The sequence below is a fragment of the Anarrhichthys ocellatus genome, unplaced genomic scaffold (assembly GCF_004355925.1).
Source record: "Anarrhichthys ocellatus isolate YVR2014 unplaced genomic scaffold, GSC_Weel_1.0 scaffold4, whole genome shotgun sequence".
NCBI classification, from domain to species: domain Eukaryota; kingdom Metazoa; phylum Chordata; class Actinopteri; order Perciformes; family Anarhichadidae; genus Anarrhichthys; species Anarrhichthys ocellatus.
Genome location: NW_022280034.1, coordinates 12,831,037 through 12,847,372, shown reverse-complemented (window position 1 = coordinate 12,847,372; position 16,336 = coordinate 12,831,037). Strand labels below are relative to the sequence as shown.

The following is a 16,336-nucleotide window of genomic DNA, read 5'->3' as shown; positions in this document are numbered from 1 at the left end:
ACACACACACACACACACACACACACACACACACACACACACACACAAACAGTATGCTTGAACTTTTGTCCTTGACGACCCCTGACCCCCTTACCCTTAATATACATTAAGAAATAAATAGTTGATACTGTGCTAAAATAGTTTTTCAACTGCAGTGATTCTGATAAAGAAATACCGATTATTAAGCAAATAAATAATCAAATAGAGAGATGAGGCGTTGCGTTTAATAAGTCAAGTAAAAGGAGAAAAGGAGGAAGAATCAACGTGACATTTTTTAATGAATCGTTTTTTATTTCCTTGTGGAATGAATGTTGCTGGCCAATATTGGTATTGCAGTCTAATAGGATGCATGCATGTATGACAGGATACAATGATGAAATAATGACATTTTGGACAGACATGGATGTAAACTGAAACATCTGTATGTATATAAATACATACTCATTAGGGCCTCTAATGTGCTGATGAAAATAGTCCCCGACAAATGCACTATTTCCTCCTGTTCGAGTGATGTTTGCTAAAAACAACAAGCAGCAGTATGTATCTGTGAGCTGGTTTTAAAGATGAATTTCTTCAGTTGGAACTAATGGGCTTTGGGCTGAGTGCCACAGAATGTATCGAGAGACAGAATAATGCATCGCTTGTATCGTTTGTTGACACACAAAAGTAAATACAGAATATTTTCAGTCATGTCCTTTCATTAACCCACAAAAGTGATATTTCTCTTCCTTGTTTTCTTTCTTTGTTCAGCAGCTGCAGGGTATCAAATACCCCTTACTTTTCAAATGGATGAATGAAAACATGAGTGACTGGAGGAAGACAAGAGGAGCAGGAGGAGGCGTGGCAGGCCCTTATTAAAGGAGGAGGGGGGTGGGGGGGATGGAGGCCATACGTGTGTCTGTCAGTATGCTGTGTGAACAGTGGTGACCAGGAGGAGCCGGGGGAACATTGAAATGATAGAAACCGGCGGGACAAACAAACTCTGGGCTGGAACTGGTTGGTACTGCTTTATCGGGATGTGGCTGGAAGGAGGGACGTGGCCCAAACAACACACAGGTCCCGCCCCTTCTTTGCTAATATTCACCTGCACATCGACTCAGAGGCTCAACTTGCAACAGAAAAAAAAAAACGTGCACAAAATGGACTAAATTTCACAAATTCTGTGGTTTACACCTGTGATAAAAAAAAACATCAACTATTAACCTGCTACGAGCTACATCCGCTGCTTATGGTGTTCTTGATTCTGAATAAATATGTACACAACTATGGCGACACAAACAACACACAACAACAGACGAGACAGGAGGATGCTTGGGAACGGATCAAAGGGAGGATCAGAGGCGGGGGAATACATGTGAGAGTGTCTGCGTTGGGTTTGTGGACGGGGAAGCGAGGCTGCTTTATGTCAATAAGTGTCGCTGTCTGTCCGCGTGTTGCCGTCTTAAGTGTTCGTTTTGCCTTTTAGATTTGCTTTTAGAGAGCCTTGAGGGATGGAGGGGGGGAAGGTGACTGTTGGATGAGTTACCCATGAATCATAACAGAAGGCCGGTCCCCAATTTAAACCTCCTTTCCTTTTGGCACACTTGTCGCTGACTTGCTGATATGAGAGCCTGACGAGCGGAACATGTGCTACACTGAGAGGAAGACTGCTGTGAGTTGAGGACAGAATGAAAGGGAGAGCCGCGAGGATTGTACGATATGATAACGCCTTAGTCCAGCTTGTAACTCCGGGTATGAAAAGACTTGAGAAAGTTAGACGATCTTGGTGGTGAACAAGTCTGGTGTTGTATTTTTGTTCATTACTTTAGCTTTTTTCCCCCCTCTGTTTTATAATACATGTAAAATGTGTAGATACCTTTTGCCAGATTGTGACAGATAGTTTAACGAGTGGGGGCTGGAGAGAAGAGTACTGTTTACTTCCTGACAGCCCTGGGGGGGGGGGGGGGGGGGGTTATTCTGCCTACCTTTAGGGGGGCGCGGGGGGGGGGGGGGGGGGGGGGGGGGGGCATTTGTACCACTGACCTTTAGAGTCCGCCAGAAGTGTGTGTTTTGGTTTCCACTGAGGCGGGCAATGACAGAAAGGTTTCTTGTTAATATTTCAAGGAGTGTTTTGACCCAGACCTGTCAGGATGGACTGATGCCACTGATGCTCATGAGCTGTCTGATGTCCTGTACATTTCTTTACCCATGCTTCAACTTTATTACTATGATATTTGTGTATATTTTCTGAATCAATAAAAATATACACAGCTTATACAGACTTCTAATATCATGTTTCAACTGATTGCAAAATATCTGATGATTCACATTTATTATTTGATGCTATATAAACATATATAATATATGTTTTATTTATTTTTAAATGTATATATACTGTACATTTTGTGAATGGCACCTACTCCTTAACCCCTTGACATTTTAATATTTCAACTTAACTTGTTTATGTATTGAAATGACACATTGTATATATATAAATATCCTAAATATCCTAAAACTTGATTTTCTTTTTGAAGAATTTATTTTTAATATCCTTAATCTGACTATGGAGGTCTGGGGATCACATGCCATAGAGCATCACTCACATGGACGTCCCCAAACGTGATTTAATTATTTATTTTTTGTTTATTAGTTATGTGTTTATGTATTTGCTGCAGTGTTGAGCACACGACAATTCACCAAATCTGCCTTTATGCTGTTATTTTGTTGTTGTAAATTCTTCTACGGTTATTTTATGGTGTAGTTCATTTGTATAGCACCTTTCAACAACAAGGTAATTCTAAGTGCTGTACATAAGACATAAATGTATTAAGAAAATGACACAAGGCAATATAAAAAGACACACAAATATAATTTTGAAAAGCAAATAGATGAAGGGAGTGCTCAAATAGAATAAGACAAATTAGACAGTATACAAATTACAGTGCAAGATATGAATAAAGAGTCCCAAGTTTAACTTAAGAGGCAGATGTGTGGTGCATAAAAACTGAATGCTGCTTCACTCTGGGGACAGACAGCAGAAGACATGTCCCAGACAATCTGAGAGTCGATAGTCAGGATTTTAGAAAAGTTGTAATTGGGACCAACCCACCTCAGAAATGTCTGTCTAACTACCAAAAAAATCCATTAAAATGTTCTTACTATTTTAAAAGAAAAATCTAAAAAAGTTAAGTTCGATTAATTAATGTAAATGGTAATTAGGCCTATATGTTCTGCAAATTGTACTACCCGAAAACTCAGTATATCAACCTCGACCATTTTATTTTATTTTAAAAGTGTTTTTTGTGAGTGCTCCAACTTTATGAAAGTACAATAAAATGATCAAAGCCCCAAATCGTCCTCAAAAGTAGGCATTGAACGTTCTTGGAAAATGAAAAACCTACCTAAAAAGGACAATCAACATACACAATTATTATTATGGTGAGTGTTTGTTGCCCACGCACTCTGACGACACAGTTAGGACAGGAAGTAATAAACAAATAACTCATCTTTGTACATCACCCACATTCACGACGCCGCTGTGCTGAACGGGCTGGACCGAGAATAGACCCGCGCATGCTCAGTGTTCGGTGAAGAAACTCCGCCCTGTTCCGGGTTAATAATGGTTACTGGTGTGTGATTGGCTGAACAGGCTCGTCCTCGCGGTGTGGGCGGAGCTTATCTGACCTGGAGTTAATCCGACAGGGATTGGTTTGAAATCAACGGAGTGGAGAGAAAAGGGGAGCCGAGAGGAATGACGGAGTCCACTGTTTTAACTTCAGAAACACGGACACTAGACAACGTTAATGCACAGAGGAGAAGAAACAGGATATTATAGAGGTTGTTTAACATGACTCTCTAACTTTAGAGGTGAGTTTTTTGGGGGGGAGACGCAGAGGCTGACGGGGCAGTCCGTCGAGGGCTCAACATGGATGTTCGGGGAGCAACGGTGCGGCTCTGAGGAGGAATTAAGGCTGTTTTCAGGGTAGTCTGCTCGTGGCTTCAACTGACGGAGCTCAGGAGGATTTCAAAGCAGTAGCCTGTTTGCAAGGTGAGCCTCTAAAACAGGTTGGAAATGCCTTTCCTTAACTCAACACGTTTAATTTACCCGACTAATAAAGTGTCTTCTTCCAATTTCCAGGTTTAGAAACATATCCAGTCTGTGCATTGTTAAGGCTATTAACAGTTAGCTGAGGTAAGACATTTCAAACTTTGCTATTTGTGGTTAACTTGTCTGAATGTGAGCTTCATTTCCATACTATTAATTCACAGCAGTGCAATAAATCACTGTTATTGAAGTAAGGTTAAAACGGATGGAAAGTTTCTGCTGAATAAAGCCCAGTGGTGGTGGTGGTGGTGGTGGTGGTGGTTGTTGTTGTTGCTTCAGCCAGTATGATAATCCAGTCTGGCTGTCACCCATACCATTACTAGCTTTGAATTATCTCCCATCATCACCCCTTTCCATCTGTTGTTGCTTTATTCCTGACCCCCTGCCTCTCTGATATAGTGTGTGTGTGTGTGTGTGTGTGTGTGTGTGTGTGTGTGTGTGGCTGGCTGGCTGGCTGCTGATGCCTTCACTTCTCCTTGTTGACCTGTAGATGTGCTGACGCCTGGCAAACCAACACAAATGACCTGCTGTCACACACACACACACACACACAAACACACAAACAAACAGCGAACCCGTAGCTCCTCTCAACCTCGCATATAAAAGTGTGAAAGCAGCCTAACTGGTTTATCAAACCACCAAATTCAATAACTTGCTTTTTTGATGCATTTAGTGTTGTAAAGAAAGTGTGTGTGTGTGTGTGTGTGTGTGTGTGTGTGTGTGTGTGTGTGTGTGTGTGTGTGGAATGGCATGATGTGAGCCTGTCATTGGCCGTGCTGTTTGTTTAGAGGGCTGTGTGACCTGTGGTTGCCATGCTTCTCTAGCAGACGAGGCCTGATAGGTCAGAATGATGGAAACCCTCTTTCTCATTCAGTGACTATTTATGTCCTCTCTTTTATTTGTTTTCTTTATTGGTATCTTGAAATGATGTGTGGGTGTATTTGCGTCAGGGTCTCTCTCTAGCTCAGTCCTGTATGTCAGCCGTGTGTCGGTACACGAACACACATTACCCTGAGAGCATTACTGCGTCACCTTGGAGACCGTGACGAGCTGCTGCTTACGTAACGTGTCTTCCGGCCACTTAAAGTCCAGTCATCTTCTGGAGCTGCAGCGTTTGTGTGGCGTCTTTTGCCCATCCCCACCTGAATTTCGTCAACCTGTAGGCTGTTGTTCCAATCACTAGTCAGATATGTGAATATCAGAGGTGGGATTTACAGGTTTTTGACGCTGTTACGAAACAGTTTTAGGTCAATTATGTTGTTTGAGTCTGTATTTTTTGTTATTACCGAGGGTAACGGGCCTCATCCAGGTTTCCCCCAGTGTTTGATCATCATATTTCAGGAGGTTTCCAAATGTACTCGCAGACGCCTCATCTGTGTTCTGTGTCCCTTCCAGATGTTGAATGTGTGGAGACGGGACGTGCCACTCTCAGAGAGGCTGGGGGAGGACTCGGTCCTGGCTGCAGCACCCGCCCCCCCGCCAACGGCAGCCCCGACGGGCCCCAACATGTCGTGGCTCCCAGAAGCCCCGTTGCTGAGCACGGACCAGCCGATCTTCCTCATGACTCCTGCGGCGCAGGCCGTGTCCGGCTTCTTCGTCTGGACCGCACTCATCCTCACCTGTCACCAGGTAACTGCTTCCAAACAGCAGAAGGGGGGGGGGGGGTAAATCATCATCCTTAAACTGTTTGAATTAAACAGCTGGAGATACAGATGTTGTGATTTGACTGAGCAGATTGGCTTTTCCTGAGAAGATGCTCATAAAGATGTAAACTATATTTTGTGTGTGTGTGCGTGTGTGTGTTTAATGCACAAATGATGTGATCCTGCAAACACACAAGCATCTGCTCAGGCCCAGAGAAGGGCAGGGGTTGCTTGGCAACATCCCTCAGCAGGTGTTTGTGATACAGAGCATGAATGCACACACAAACACGCACGCGTGCATGCGCGCGCACACACACACACACACACACACGAAGGTGAAACTTGATCCAGGTGGATGAATAGCTGAATAGAGTCTGTGTTTTTCTCTTTGACACATTCCTGAGCGGTGATGTAGGTGATATGATGTATTGATTAAGGTCAGTCTGTTAAAGATAGACACAACACACATCTGAATGTTCTCAAGAATCTGTGTCCTCATAATGACAGTATGGCGTTTCTTATTTTAGTTTCCAAGTCCTTTTGTAAAGCTCTGTTCAAGCCTACCTTGTAGACTTGCTGTGTTATCTCCCTACACGCGTGTTTAAGCCCTTTGATTCAGGCTTATGAGTCCACACGCCACAGTAAGAACGGGGAAGCAGCTTTTCACACTTATGCCACAAAGGTGTAGAATATCTTCCTTCTAATCCAGCCTGCAGAGCACCTTAAACTGAGTTTCACTCTGACGTAGTGCGGGTGTTTTACTGTCAGTGTTTAAAGCGTCTCTCCCGTCTCTCCCAGATCTACATGCACCTACGTTTCTACAGCTCACCGAGGGAGCAGCGCCACATCGTGCGGATCCTCTTCATCGTCCCCATCTACGCCTTCGACTCCTGGCTCAGCCTCCTCTTCTTCACCAACGACCAGTACTACGTGTACTTTGACACCGTCCGGGACTGCTATGAGGGTAAGAGCGAGCGTTTGTCTTCACCCTGTGGAGCTCAGTCTGTCTCTTAATGAAACCAATTCAGCAGCAACGAGGGCGACTTTTCCACTTGATTTGTTGGAAACGCATTGTGATCAAATCTGTCTGTTCGTCCGTAACAAATTATTCCACCCACTCGGTTAATGTTTATTTAGCAAAGTGCCCTGTCAGTCTTATTAGATGTTTGCCTATGTTATTAAATATGTGCACAATATGACGGCATTTTTCATTTTATCTGGACTTTAATGATTGAAATATGATTCAAAAGTGTCATACATACATTCATATGTATTTGGATAGAAGCTCTTATTCATTCCCAAGTTGTTTTTAGTTGATAAATTGGACGTTTGGTTTTGATATTACTTGTAGTTGAGTTAGTGCGATCTAGTGAAACTGGGATGCAAACATGGATCAATGGCTTACTGTTCAAGGTGTAATATGGTCTGAGTTTATTTGTGTCGGGTCAGTGAAGTTGATGGTGAGCCGGCAGCTTTGCTGAGCAGATGGATGACAAAAACAAAACAAAATGCCGTCCGGTGCTCTGAATCTCTGAGGACTGTTAAACGTTTGAATCAGCTGTGACGCTCGCTGGAAGTGACACGGGCGTCACTTCCTGTATCCGCGCATTGATGACGTCGCATGCATTTGAATGTGAAGGGGGAGGAGCTCTACGTGCGGTTCTGCTTTCGGCAGGAAGCGGCGTCAGTGTTGTGGTCGTCGTGTCGCTCTCTCGTACAGAAGGCTCTCCTCTCTTTACCTTCCCTCCTCTTTACTCTCAACCAAATCCTTTTCAGCACCTTTCCAACTTTCCCTCCTATCCTTGTCCTCCTCCTCTCTTTCCTCCCGTTTGTCTCCCCCTTCCCACAATGCATCTGAGCCCCCCGCCCACATCTTTTCCTGAGCGAAGAAGGACCCGACCTGTTGCGTGGCAACCGCTGCTCGCAAATCTTCCTCATCAACCAGAACGGCTACATCCCATAATGACTTTCTCTCAACCAAACTGGCTGCAAAGTTCAGATTCTCATTGAACGAAAGGCCTACTGTATCACCGTGGCAACTAGCCCGGCCCACGGGGGTCCTTGGAGAGAAGTGAAGGAGCACAATGGTGAACAGCTGAGACACGGAGAGCTACGCAGGTCTACCAGCTCTCCTCCGTCAGCGCTGTGCGCTCGCTTTTGTGTTGAAGTCAGACTGTGACATGGTATTTATGGCTTATCACTTCAGTCTGACGTAAGACAGTAGACCACAGATGTGCGTGTGTGTTTGTGGGTGGAGCAGAGTGAGAGCAGAGAGTCAAGAGTGAGGAAAAGGAAAATATTACAACTCATCGGATCACTGAGGTAAAAAGAATCAGTGCCAGCAGTACAGCTCAGCAGAGATCAGTATTGTGACACAACACGTACAAACATCCTCCTGAACCGCACGCACGCACGCACACCATGGCACACGCCCAAGATATATCACATTCTCATTCCCAGTAAAGCGATACACACCCCTACCCTGCTCGCCGTATCTTCCCCTCACATGCAGTCATGAGACTAGAGAGTGTGTTAACAGGATTAGCCCGGCTGTGTTTTTATGGTCATCATCGCCCTCTCACTGGAGCAGCACAGAGGAGAGATAATCCACCGGGCACAAGAGACGGTCAGGTGGAGATCAGTCACACAGGGAGGTGTGTCGTACTGTCCTGCTGAAATAGTATAAATCTAACATTTTACGTCCGTACCGAGTGTTTTCAGCTACAATCGGCAGTCTTTTAGAACTTTACATATAAACTACACATGATTCTGCAATGTGTTAGTCTGCAGATGTCTAAATAGGTGGGACAGGAAGTGATGTGTGGGTGTGTGGGGGTCGGCTGACTGAAGGATTCTCTCTGATGTACGTGGTAGTTTGTGGTTTTGCAGTTAAAGCAGTTTTCTCACTGTTGCTGTTGGCAGTTGCTGTTGGGCAAAGTCTTTCAAGGGCTAAATCTGTTTTCACACAGGCTACATGAAGTAAACATGTATTTATAGTAATCATTTTTATGACAATTTGAAGATTATATCTTAAAGCAGATATACAGTGAACAGGCTCCAGTCCTGGAGGAAGACATTTTGACATGTCACAGTAGATAAAAAGCCAAATACTGCCCTCTGAAACATCAAGCTGGCTTGTGAAGGACTACCATCACTATTAAAATAAGTAAACGCATCGAGATAACATCAACTAACCCTTTCTCTCCTTGTTTGTCCCCCAGCTTTTGTGATTTACAACTTCCTGAGTCTGTGCTATGAATACCTGGGAGGAGAGAGCGCCATCATGGCCGAGATCAGAGGGAAACCCATCGAGTGAGTCTCACATATCCTCTGTTGAAGAATCCGATTCTGAACGGCTGTTAAAGCCAGCATGAAACATGTAGGCCCTCCCAGCATGGCTCCGTGAGCAGGAGAACTCCGCATCCTCATTCATTCCGTCATAACTGAGGAATTTATTGCCTTAATTGGCAAAATGTTCCCACAAATATCAGAGACATCAAGTATGAACCAGGTGTGTTTGGTCCCATCAGGTCCAGCTGCATGTACGGCACCTGCTGTCTGAGGGGAAAGGCCTACTCCATCGGCTTCCTGCGCTTCTGTAAGCAGGCCACGCTGCAGTTCTGCGTGGTCAAACCGCTCATGGCCGCCGTCACCGTCATCCTGCAGGCCTACGGCAAATACAAGGACGGAGACTTCAAGTAAGTGCTGCTAAACGGGCAGGAAGGGATGAAGTCCATCAGCTCAGTCTGGACTGACTTTTGGGTTCATATATTGCTTCTGATTGGTGGTAATGAGAAAGTACAAGTAGAAACAAAACCAGTAACTTGTGGATTACTGCTTTTCATTTTTAGATTAATTGAATGCCCCAGACTGATCATCACCTCGTCCATTAATCGTACCAGTTTGGGGCGTTAATCTCTAATCGCAGATTTAGGCTTTTAGCATGAACAACACCTCTAACATCGTTCTCTCTCTGACCTCTTCTCTCTCGACAGCGTTGCGGGCGGCTACCTGTACGTGACCATCGTCTACAACGTCTCCGTTAGCTTGTCTCTGTACGCCCTCTTCCTCTTTTACTTCTCCACCAAAGAGCTGCTCAGCCCGTACAGCCCCATGCTCAAGTTCCTCATGGTCAAGTCCGTCATCTTCCTCTCCTTCTGGCAGGGTAGGGGTAACCTCACAAGACGCAGCATGCTTTTTAAAAATGCTTTTTTTTTTAATCCTCACTAAGTACCTTTCTTATCATTTGTGGTCAGGCATGTTGCTGGCCATCCTGGAGAAGTGTGGGGCCATCCCCCAGATCAACTCGGTGGAGGTGTCTGTGGGCGAGGGGACGGTTGCCGCCGGCTATCAGAACTTCATCATTTGCATTGAGATGTTTTTCGCAGCGCTGGCTCTGCGCCACGCTTTCACGTACAAAGTCTACATGGACAAGAGTCTCGATTCACAAGGTGAGGAGGGGAAGAGGGACCCTTACAGTGTGACTTCCAACACCACAACAGAGTTCGCTGTTACTAAAGGAAACATCTAAATATTCTTAAATAGCCTTTTGTCTCTGTTTCATCTCCATCTGTTCCAATGTGTTTTTCTACTTCATCTCCCTTCTTTTGATCACACCTTGATTTTACCTCGTCCTCTTTATTCTTTTCTTTTCCATTCTTTTTTTACACTCTTTTCTTTCCTGTTTCTACACATCCATCTTTGTGTCTCTTTTCTTCTCTGCTGTGCACAAAGGACCCGTTCCTACATACGGAGAGTTTGGTAGGTTGAACACTGACGATGTTTACCCCCCCCCCCCCTTCCTTTTTGTTCATGCTGCTACTGTTTTTAGATAGTCCTGTCCTTCTGAGTTACTTTCTATTCAGTTGTTTTTTTGATTGTGATTTGGTTCTGTTGCTGTCTTTTCATTTTGTATCTTACTTCTTCCTCCTATTCCTAAACTGATCATCTTTTACTTTCCCCTTTCTATCCTGTGTCTTCCCTCCCCATCACTGTTTTCCTTTTCCCCTCTCCTCCCTCTAAATCACATCCACTGTTCTCTTACAATTCCTCCCTTTTTCCCCCTAATTTTTCTTTCACCCATGTCGTCCTTCTGTCCCGCTGTTTAACACCCTCTAAATCACCGACGCCCCGTTCTTCTGTCTTTTCCTCTCCCACCCTTCTCCTCTTCCACTAAATCACTTTTCGTCTCACTCTCCTCTGACTCTATTCTCTCTTCTTCTCCTCTCCCCCCTCCCCGTTTGATTTGCTCCCACATCTTTGCTTAAATCTCCATAAACCCCCCCCCCCCCCCCATTATGTTTTCCCCACTTTTATTTCTTTCCCTCCTTTCCTCCCTCTTCTTCCCGTTCACTCCTCTAAATCACTCCTACATCTTTTTGTTTCCTCTACCCTTCTCCTCTTATTTAAACCTCCTTTACTCTCTTTCTTTCTCCCGACCTCTAACTCTCTGGTGTCGTCCGTCTCCCTCAGGCCGCTGTGCCCCCATGAAGAGCATCTCCAGCAGCCTGAAGGAGACCATGAACCCAGGCGACATGGTGCAGGACGCCATCCACAACTTCTCCCCGGCCTACCAGCAGTACACCCAGCAGTCCACACTGGAGCAGGGGGCGCCGCCGCCCGTCTCCCGCACACACAGCGCTGTCGGCGGCCACGGGGACACGGAGAAGACCCTCCTGCTGAGCTCCGACGACGAATTCTAGAGCAGAACCAAATGTTTTTATGGCAGATGGTACTTAACCCTTCCCGTGCAGCCGGCCCGCTCGGACGTGTGAGTGATGAGAAAGGTGTGTGTTTGACATTTTTCTGTTTCTGAGACTGATTGCGGATGCGAGGACCTTCCTGCATAAACATTCATGTAGCCACATTTCTAGAGCGTCTTGGTGGAAACACTTTAAGCCGATTTTGGTGTTAACACAAACCTTTTTCATTTCCTGGCCAACTATTTTAAGTTTGGAAAGTTTGTGAGTCACAGTCTTACACACTGAGTCATACTTGACTTTAGGAATGAAAGTTTTCTGGCTCGGATGATTTCACATTTCAGCTCAGTCTTGTAGCAATGTAGTCGTCCTCATGGATTTAAATGTTTTTATTTTTCTGGATCTGTATTGCATTTTGAAGGCCCTGTTTTTTTCACATTGTCATCGGCTGTTTATCAAGCCATGAACATCCTTAAAGTTCAAGAAGAATATTTACTCAGCGTATGGAAGTAGAAAATATCATTAAAGTTTTAGTTTTATGAACTTTAAACTTGATATTAATTTGCAACAATTTAACAAATTAGTTGATTTGCAAATGCATTAATGTGCTTCAAACAGAAGCTGTTGTAAGTATCGTAGCAGTCTTGTGGTTCAGTCATTAAACAATATAACGGGGAACATATGTCTAGATAAAGTGTAAGAGAGCTGGCGGTACCCTGGTGCATTGTGGGATTTTAAGGGACGTCCTTGACTGTATTGCGGGGATGGATTTAAAGGGAAACGTAGTCAAAAACATGAGTTTATGTCAGTTGTATGGATGAACGTGGTGATTGATATTAGTGGGAGCAGATTATAGATTATACAGTACGTCTGCTGCAGGACTGAAGGATTACAGTCCACTGGTGTGATTTCAGTGGCTGGGATTAAAGCCGGTGCCTGTTCACTCAGGGAGAGGACCGCTGCAGACCACAATGTAGGTTAACTGGATTGAGGGATAAACACGAGAGGAATATAGGTTAAAAATAACTTGAGATGCTTGTTCTCTGTAGAGGAGCGCTGTCATAGGAATTAAACCTTTTTTCATATACGTACATGATTCCAAATATTTAAATCAAACTGAAATTAAAATGTTCTCACTTTAGTGTGAAAGGGATTAATAGAGCTATTGTACATCATTTTCTGTTATTCAAAAGATAACTCATTTTTGGACATTTGAGCAGACGACCAGGAACCAATCGGATTACCAGCAGTGATATCATCAGTCGCTACCCAAACTTTAAAATTCATGCCCCCTGGAGATCTCAACATTTTTCCTTTGAAAACTAGATGATTGATCAATTAAGTACTTGTGTTAAAAAACACACAAAAAACACACACACACGTTTATTTCTTAGCAAAAATGTATTTCTGTTTGACTCATTCTGACTGTTTTTTGAGTAGTTTAATGTCGAGATGATGTCTTTTCAAATATCTACCCATTTCACCACAGAGTGTTCCTGATTGGCTCCAAATACTTAAGCCAGACTAACATCCATCCAGATCGAGGGAGTTTTCTGCAGTGTAGTGACCGCTGTGTCAGACAGTCAGGTTTCAGTGTTGTATGCGTTTTGCTTGTAAGGACTTAAGTTTTTAGCTTAAAATATATTTTCTGCACATTTTACAGTTCTTATCCTGAGTTATGGTCAATTTGAAAGAAAAGAAAACTGCATATTAGCACAGTAATATGGGAAGATATATACCATGTTTATCACATTTTCATCTTATGCATTTACAATATAATCAATATTCTCTGTTAACAAAATACCATTTGTTTGACTTTGATGCTCTTCCAGTCTTTTCTTGTAACTTTTAACTTCCCCGCAGGCAGAGCTGGTTATTTTTATTTTCTTCTTACACAAAATTGAAGTCCTCGAGTCCTCTGAATGAGTCACACGGAGCGTGCCGCCGTGTTTACTGTACCCACTGTCACCGCTCTGCTGTAGCTCGGCATGAACACCAGGGGGCCGCGTAGAAAAGACACGGTCGCTCTTATCTGCGAGCAGACAGCCAGTTATCTCGCACGTTAAGCTTGACGCACATGTAACTGCTTTGTCTAAGCACCAGTCTGTCACTTCTTTTAATCCTCTCACCAGAGGAGAGAAGCCAGCCTCAGACAGTGGTCGTGGGTCTTTTTTCATTTTAAATTGTTCTGCTTCTGCCTGACATCATATTGGAATAGGACAGAAGCCACATCTGTGCACAGGAGCAGCGTGCTATTTTTAGACGGCGCTTAGTGTTGTCTGGATAATTAGGCTGCTACATTTTGACATGGATACACTGACTGAGCGTCATCCAGCTTCAGATGATCCGGTGTTTCTTTTACAAACTAATTTGGACACTTTGAGTGCATTAATTCATCCTCTTTCTCTGCTTGTTAAGATGTCCTGATGTTTATGAATCTAGCTGAAGAAATGCTGCAGATTAATGTTGTAAATAGCTTTAAGTGGCGTCTTCAGGAGGGACAGTGTGTTGAAATAGTCATACATGCTCCGCAGCTGGAGCGAGAAGAAAAAAATACCTAGTTTTGTATTTTTACTACGTGTCTTTTTTATTATTTTGATGACTTTTGGTTTCTAGTTTGTATATGATGAAGCTGCTCATGACGCTATTATTTCATGTCTAATGGAGAAGATATAATAAAAGATATTTAGTCTGGTATGTAAGATAACTGCTTGTTTGGTTTTTTTGTGGCCTCAGTAGGTAAACTGTTTAAAGATCCTCCTACACGGATACACTCTGCTTCAAATAACTTGTCTGAAAGTATTCTTCCATTAAAACAAGTCAAATACTAATAACTGGTTAACATTTCTAAAAATTGCATTTGCTTCTTCTCCCTCATTGAAAAATCCAGAATATGATTGTGTTTAGATTAGTTTAACCACTGAAATTCACTTTTTCAGTATGTGTCACTGGGTCGGACTAAATAAGGATGGTTCACAGCCTAAAGATTTAATTTCTACATAACAAAACTCTACTCTTTAGAAACAAACAAACCGGGCCCATGCTTGTTTTGAAGGCCAAAGCATTTTGGATGAGTGCACTTCCACGATTCACCCACCAGCAGGAGACAGGCCGGGTTCTCACAAAGAAGGTTTAGGAAGCTGTTCCAGACGGGAGGAAGGAAGGCCGTGTGCAAAAGCTCCTCCACCGCGTGCACGTGAACACAGACAGCTGGAGTCAACTCAACAATGAGACGTTGGGCGAGCCATTAGCGGCTTTAAAAGGCCCCGGAGCACAGCGTGTGACCACAAAACAGCACCGGTAAAACATAATTGATGGTTATTAAGTGGTTTATTTTCTCTGGCTGCAGGTGAGTTTTGGTTGTAGAGTGACTAAAGGCAAACTAAACTACTGCTTCATAATGACGTTGTGTGGGCAGCAAAATCGCCAATGTTGGCGTCTTTTTGCTGAGTGCTGCTGTAGTTGCTTGGTGAGTCAACATTATTTTGCATTGTACAGCGGGCAACGTGACGATGCATGCAAGTGTATCTGAACATAATTTACAGATATATTTTGAAATGGGTCATTAAAAGGGAGAAATGACACTGCTCACATTTAAAAAAAATGCCATGTAAGCACTTACAGCCTCACTAAAGTTCATTCAAAAACTCTTGTTTCTACTTTTAACCTCGAGTTTATCTTCTGATCCAGAGCGATAACTTCAACATCCTGTGGATCCCCTTCCCTTTCAACCCACAACCACACCATGTTATGTACAATATGTACAACATTTATTATAATTAATATATAAAATAGACAATGTACTTAAATTTTCACAATAGAAAAAATACAAGTAATAAATACAAAAAAAAACGTTTTTTTTGTTTTGCAAGTATTACAAAACATCCAGCACAGTTTGACAGATGTGAGACGTTAAAATATTGGGAATAAATGCTTTTTTTTGCCACACCGATATTCATATAGCTAAATATATGCCTCATATCTTGGTCAACACAGTGTGTTGTGTTACGACGCCTGCTTATAAATGATATTGCGAGCACTATTCAGTGGCCTGGACTCCACGACGGCCGAGCCTGTTGGAGCACACCGTGGCTGAAACTGCTCGACTGATGGAGGTTTTCAAGTGAATAACGCGCCACCTCTCTCAACCTTCTTCCCCAGTCCGCCATGGCTACTTTCTTTCTCCATCGTTCCAACGACTCCTCTACCCTTCCTCTCTCCTCCTCGTCTCCACCTTTCTTTCCACATTTCCTTTAACATCCTGTGGATCTGCCCAACCAGCCAAATACAGAAGTGACCTTAATTTTTCACACAAATAAACAAACAAAAATCATCATAGAAAAATAATATCCCTCCAAGAATCCACTATGACAAGCCAAGTACAAACATGGCGAGAACACGCACGCACGCACAAAAAATAAAAATCATCATACAGCAATATGGCCATTGGCTTTGAGCATATTTCTACATAGCTAATAATTAACATTTTGTAAAGTAATCATCGTTGCCACACAACACAATAATTAGACGTGAGAATATCCCCGGACTAGTCATAAGTAAGTACTTCTGAACACACAGAACATCACAGCACTCGTTAGCTTGTCTTTTCATAACATCTACCTTTAAATACAAATAAAATATAGAATATATCTCTGATAAATGTCACTCAACATTTTCGTCTCTCAACAGCACGTACAAACATTACAAATAAGAACACAAGACGGGAATGTATGCGGAGGATTCGCATCGGCTTGAGCGTAATTCCTACCAGATGCGACTCCGCTATTACACGTTTGTAGCAAAAAAAAACAAAATGACCAACATCTGTTGGGAGTCTACCAGATATGAAAAAAAAAAAAAAAGAGCAGACCGTAGCAAATTTACTGCACAGTGGAGATTGCGAAATGAGC

The 16,336-nt window shown here is 43.2% G+C and overlaps 2 protein-coding genes across 4 annotated transcripts in view; both read left to right on the top strand.

The window, feature by feature from the left end:
* Positions 1 to 1,942, top strand: part of csnk1e (casein kinase 1, epsilon) — an 8,733-nt gene extending 6,791 nt beyond the window's left edge. The window contains exon 11 of one of the 2 annotated variants that reach the window (XM_031843776.1): positions 754 to 1,942. The gene's annotated coding sequence lies outside the window, so the exon portion shown is untranslated. Of the gene's footprint in view, positions 1 to 750 lie in introns of both variants that reach the window. The other variant, XM_031843775.1, reaches the window with a different exon arrangement.
* A 1,626-nt stretch (positions 1,943 to 3,568) lies between these two features.
* On the top strand, positions 3,569 to 14,438 carry tmem184ba (transmembrane protein 184ba). 2 transcript variants are annotated; one of them, XM_031843773.1, is made up of 10 exons: positions 3,569 to 4,027; positions 4,118 to 4,171; positions 5,480 to 5,713; positions 6,526 to 6,691; positions 8,949 to 9,039; positions 9,258 to 9,425; positions 9,723 to 9,892; positions 9,984 to 10,178; positions 10,462 to 10,488; positions 11,200 to 14,438. In XM_031843773.1, exons 3-10 carry the CDS (start codon positions 5,480 to 5,482, stop codon positions 11,427 to 11,429), a joined length of 1,281 nt encoding a protein of 426 aa, XP_031699633.1. In that variant the 5' UTR covers positions 3,569 to 4,027; positions 4,118 to 4,171; the 3' UTR covers positions 11,430 to 14,438. The 2 variants fall into 2 exon arrangements, with proteins under 2 accessions (XP_031699633.1, XP_031699634.1); XM_031843774.1 differs by lacking the exon at positions 10,462 to 10,488 and having other exon boundaries at positions 3,570 to 4,027; positions 11,200 to 11,429.
* Positions 14,439 to 16,336: the final 1,898 nt, after the last annotated feature.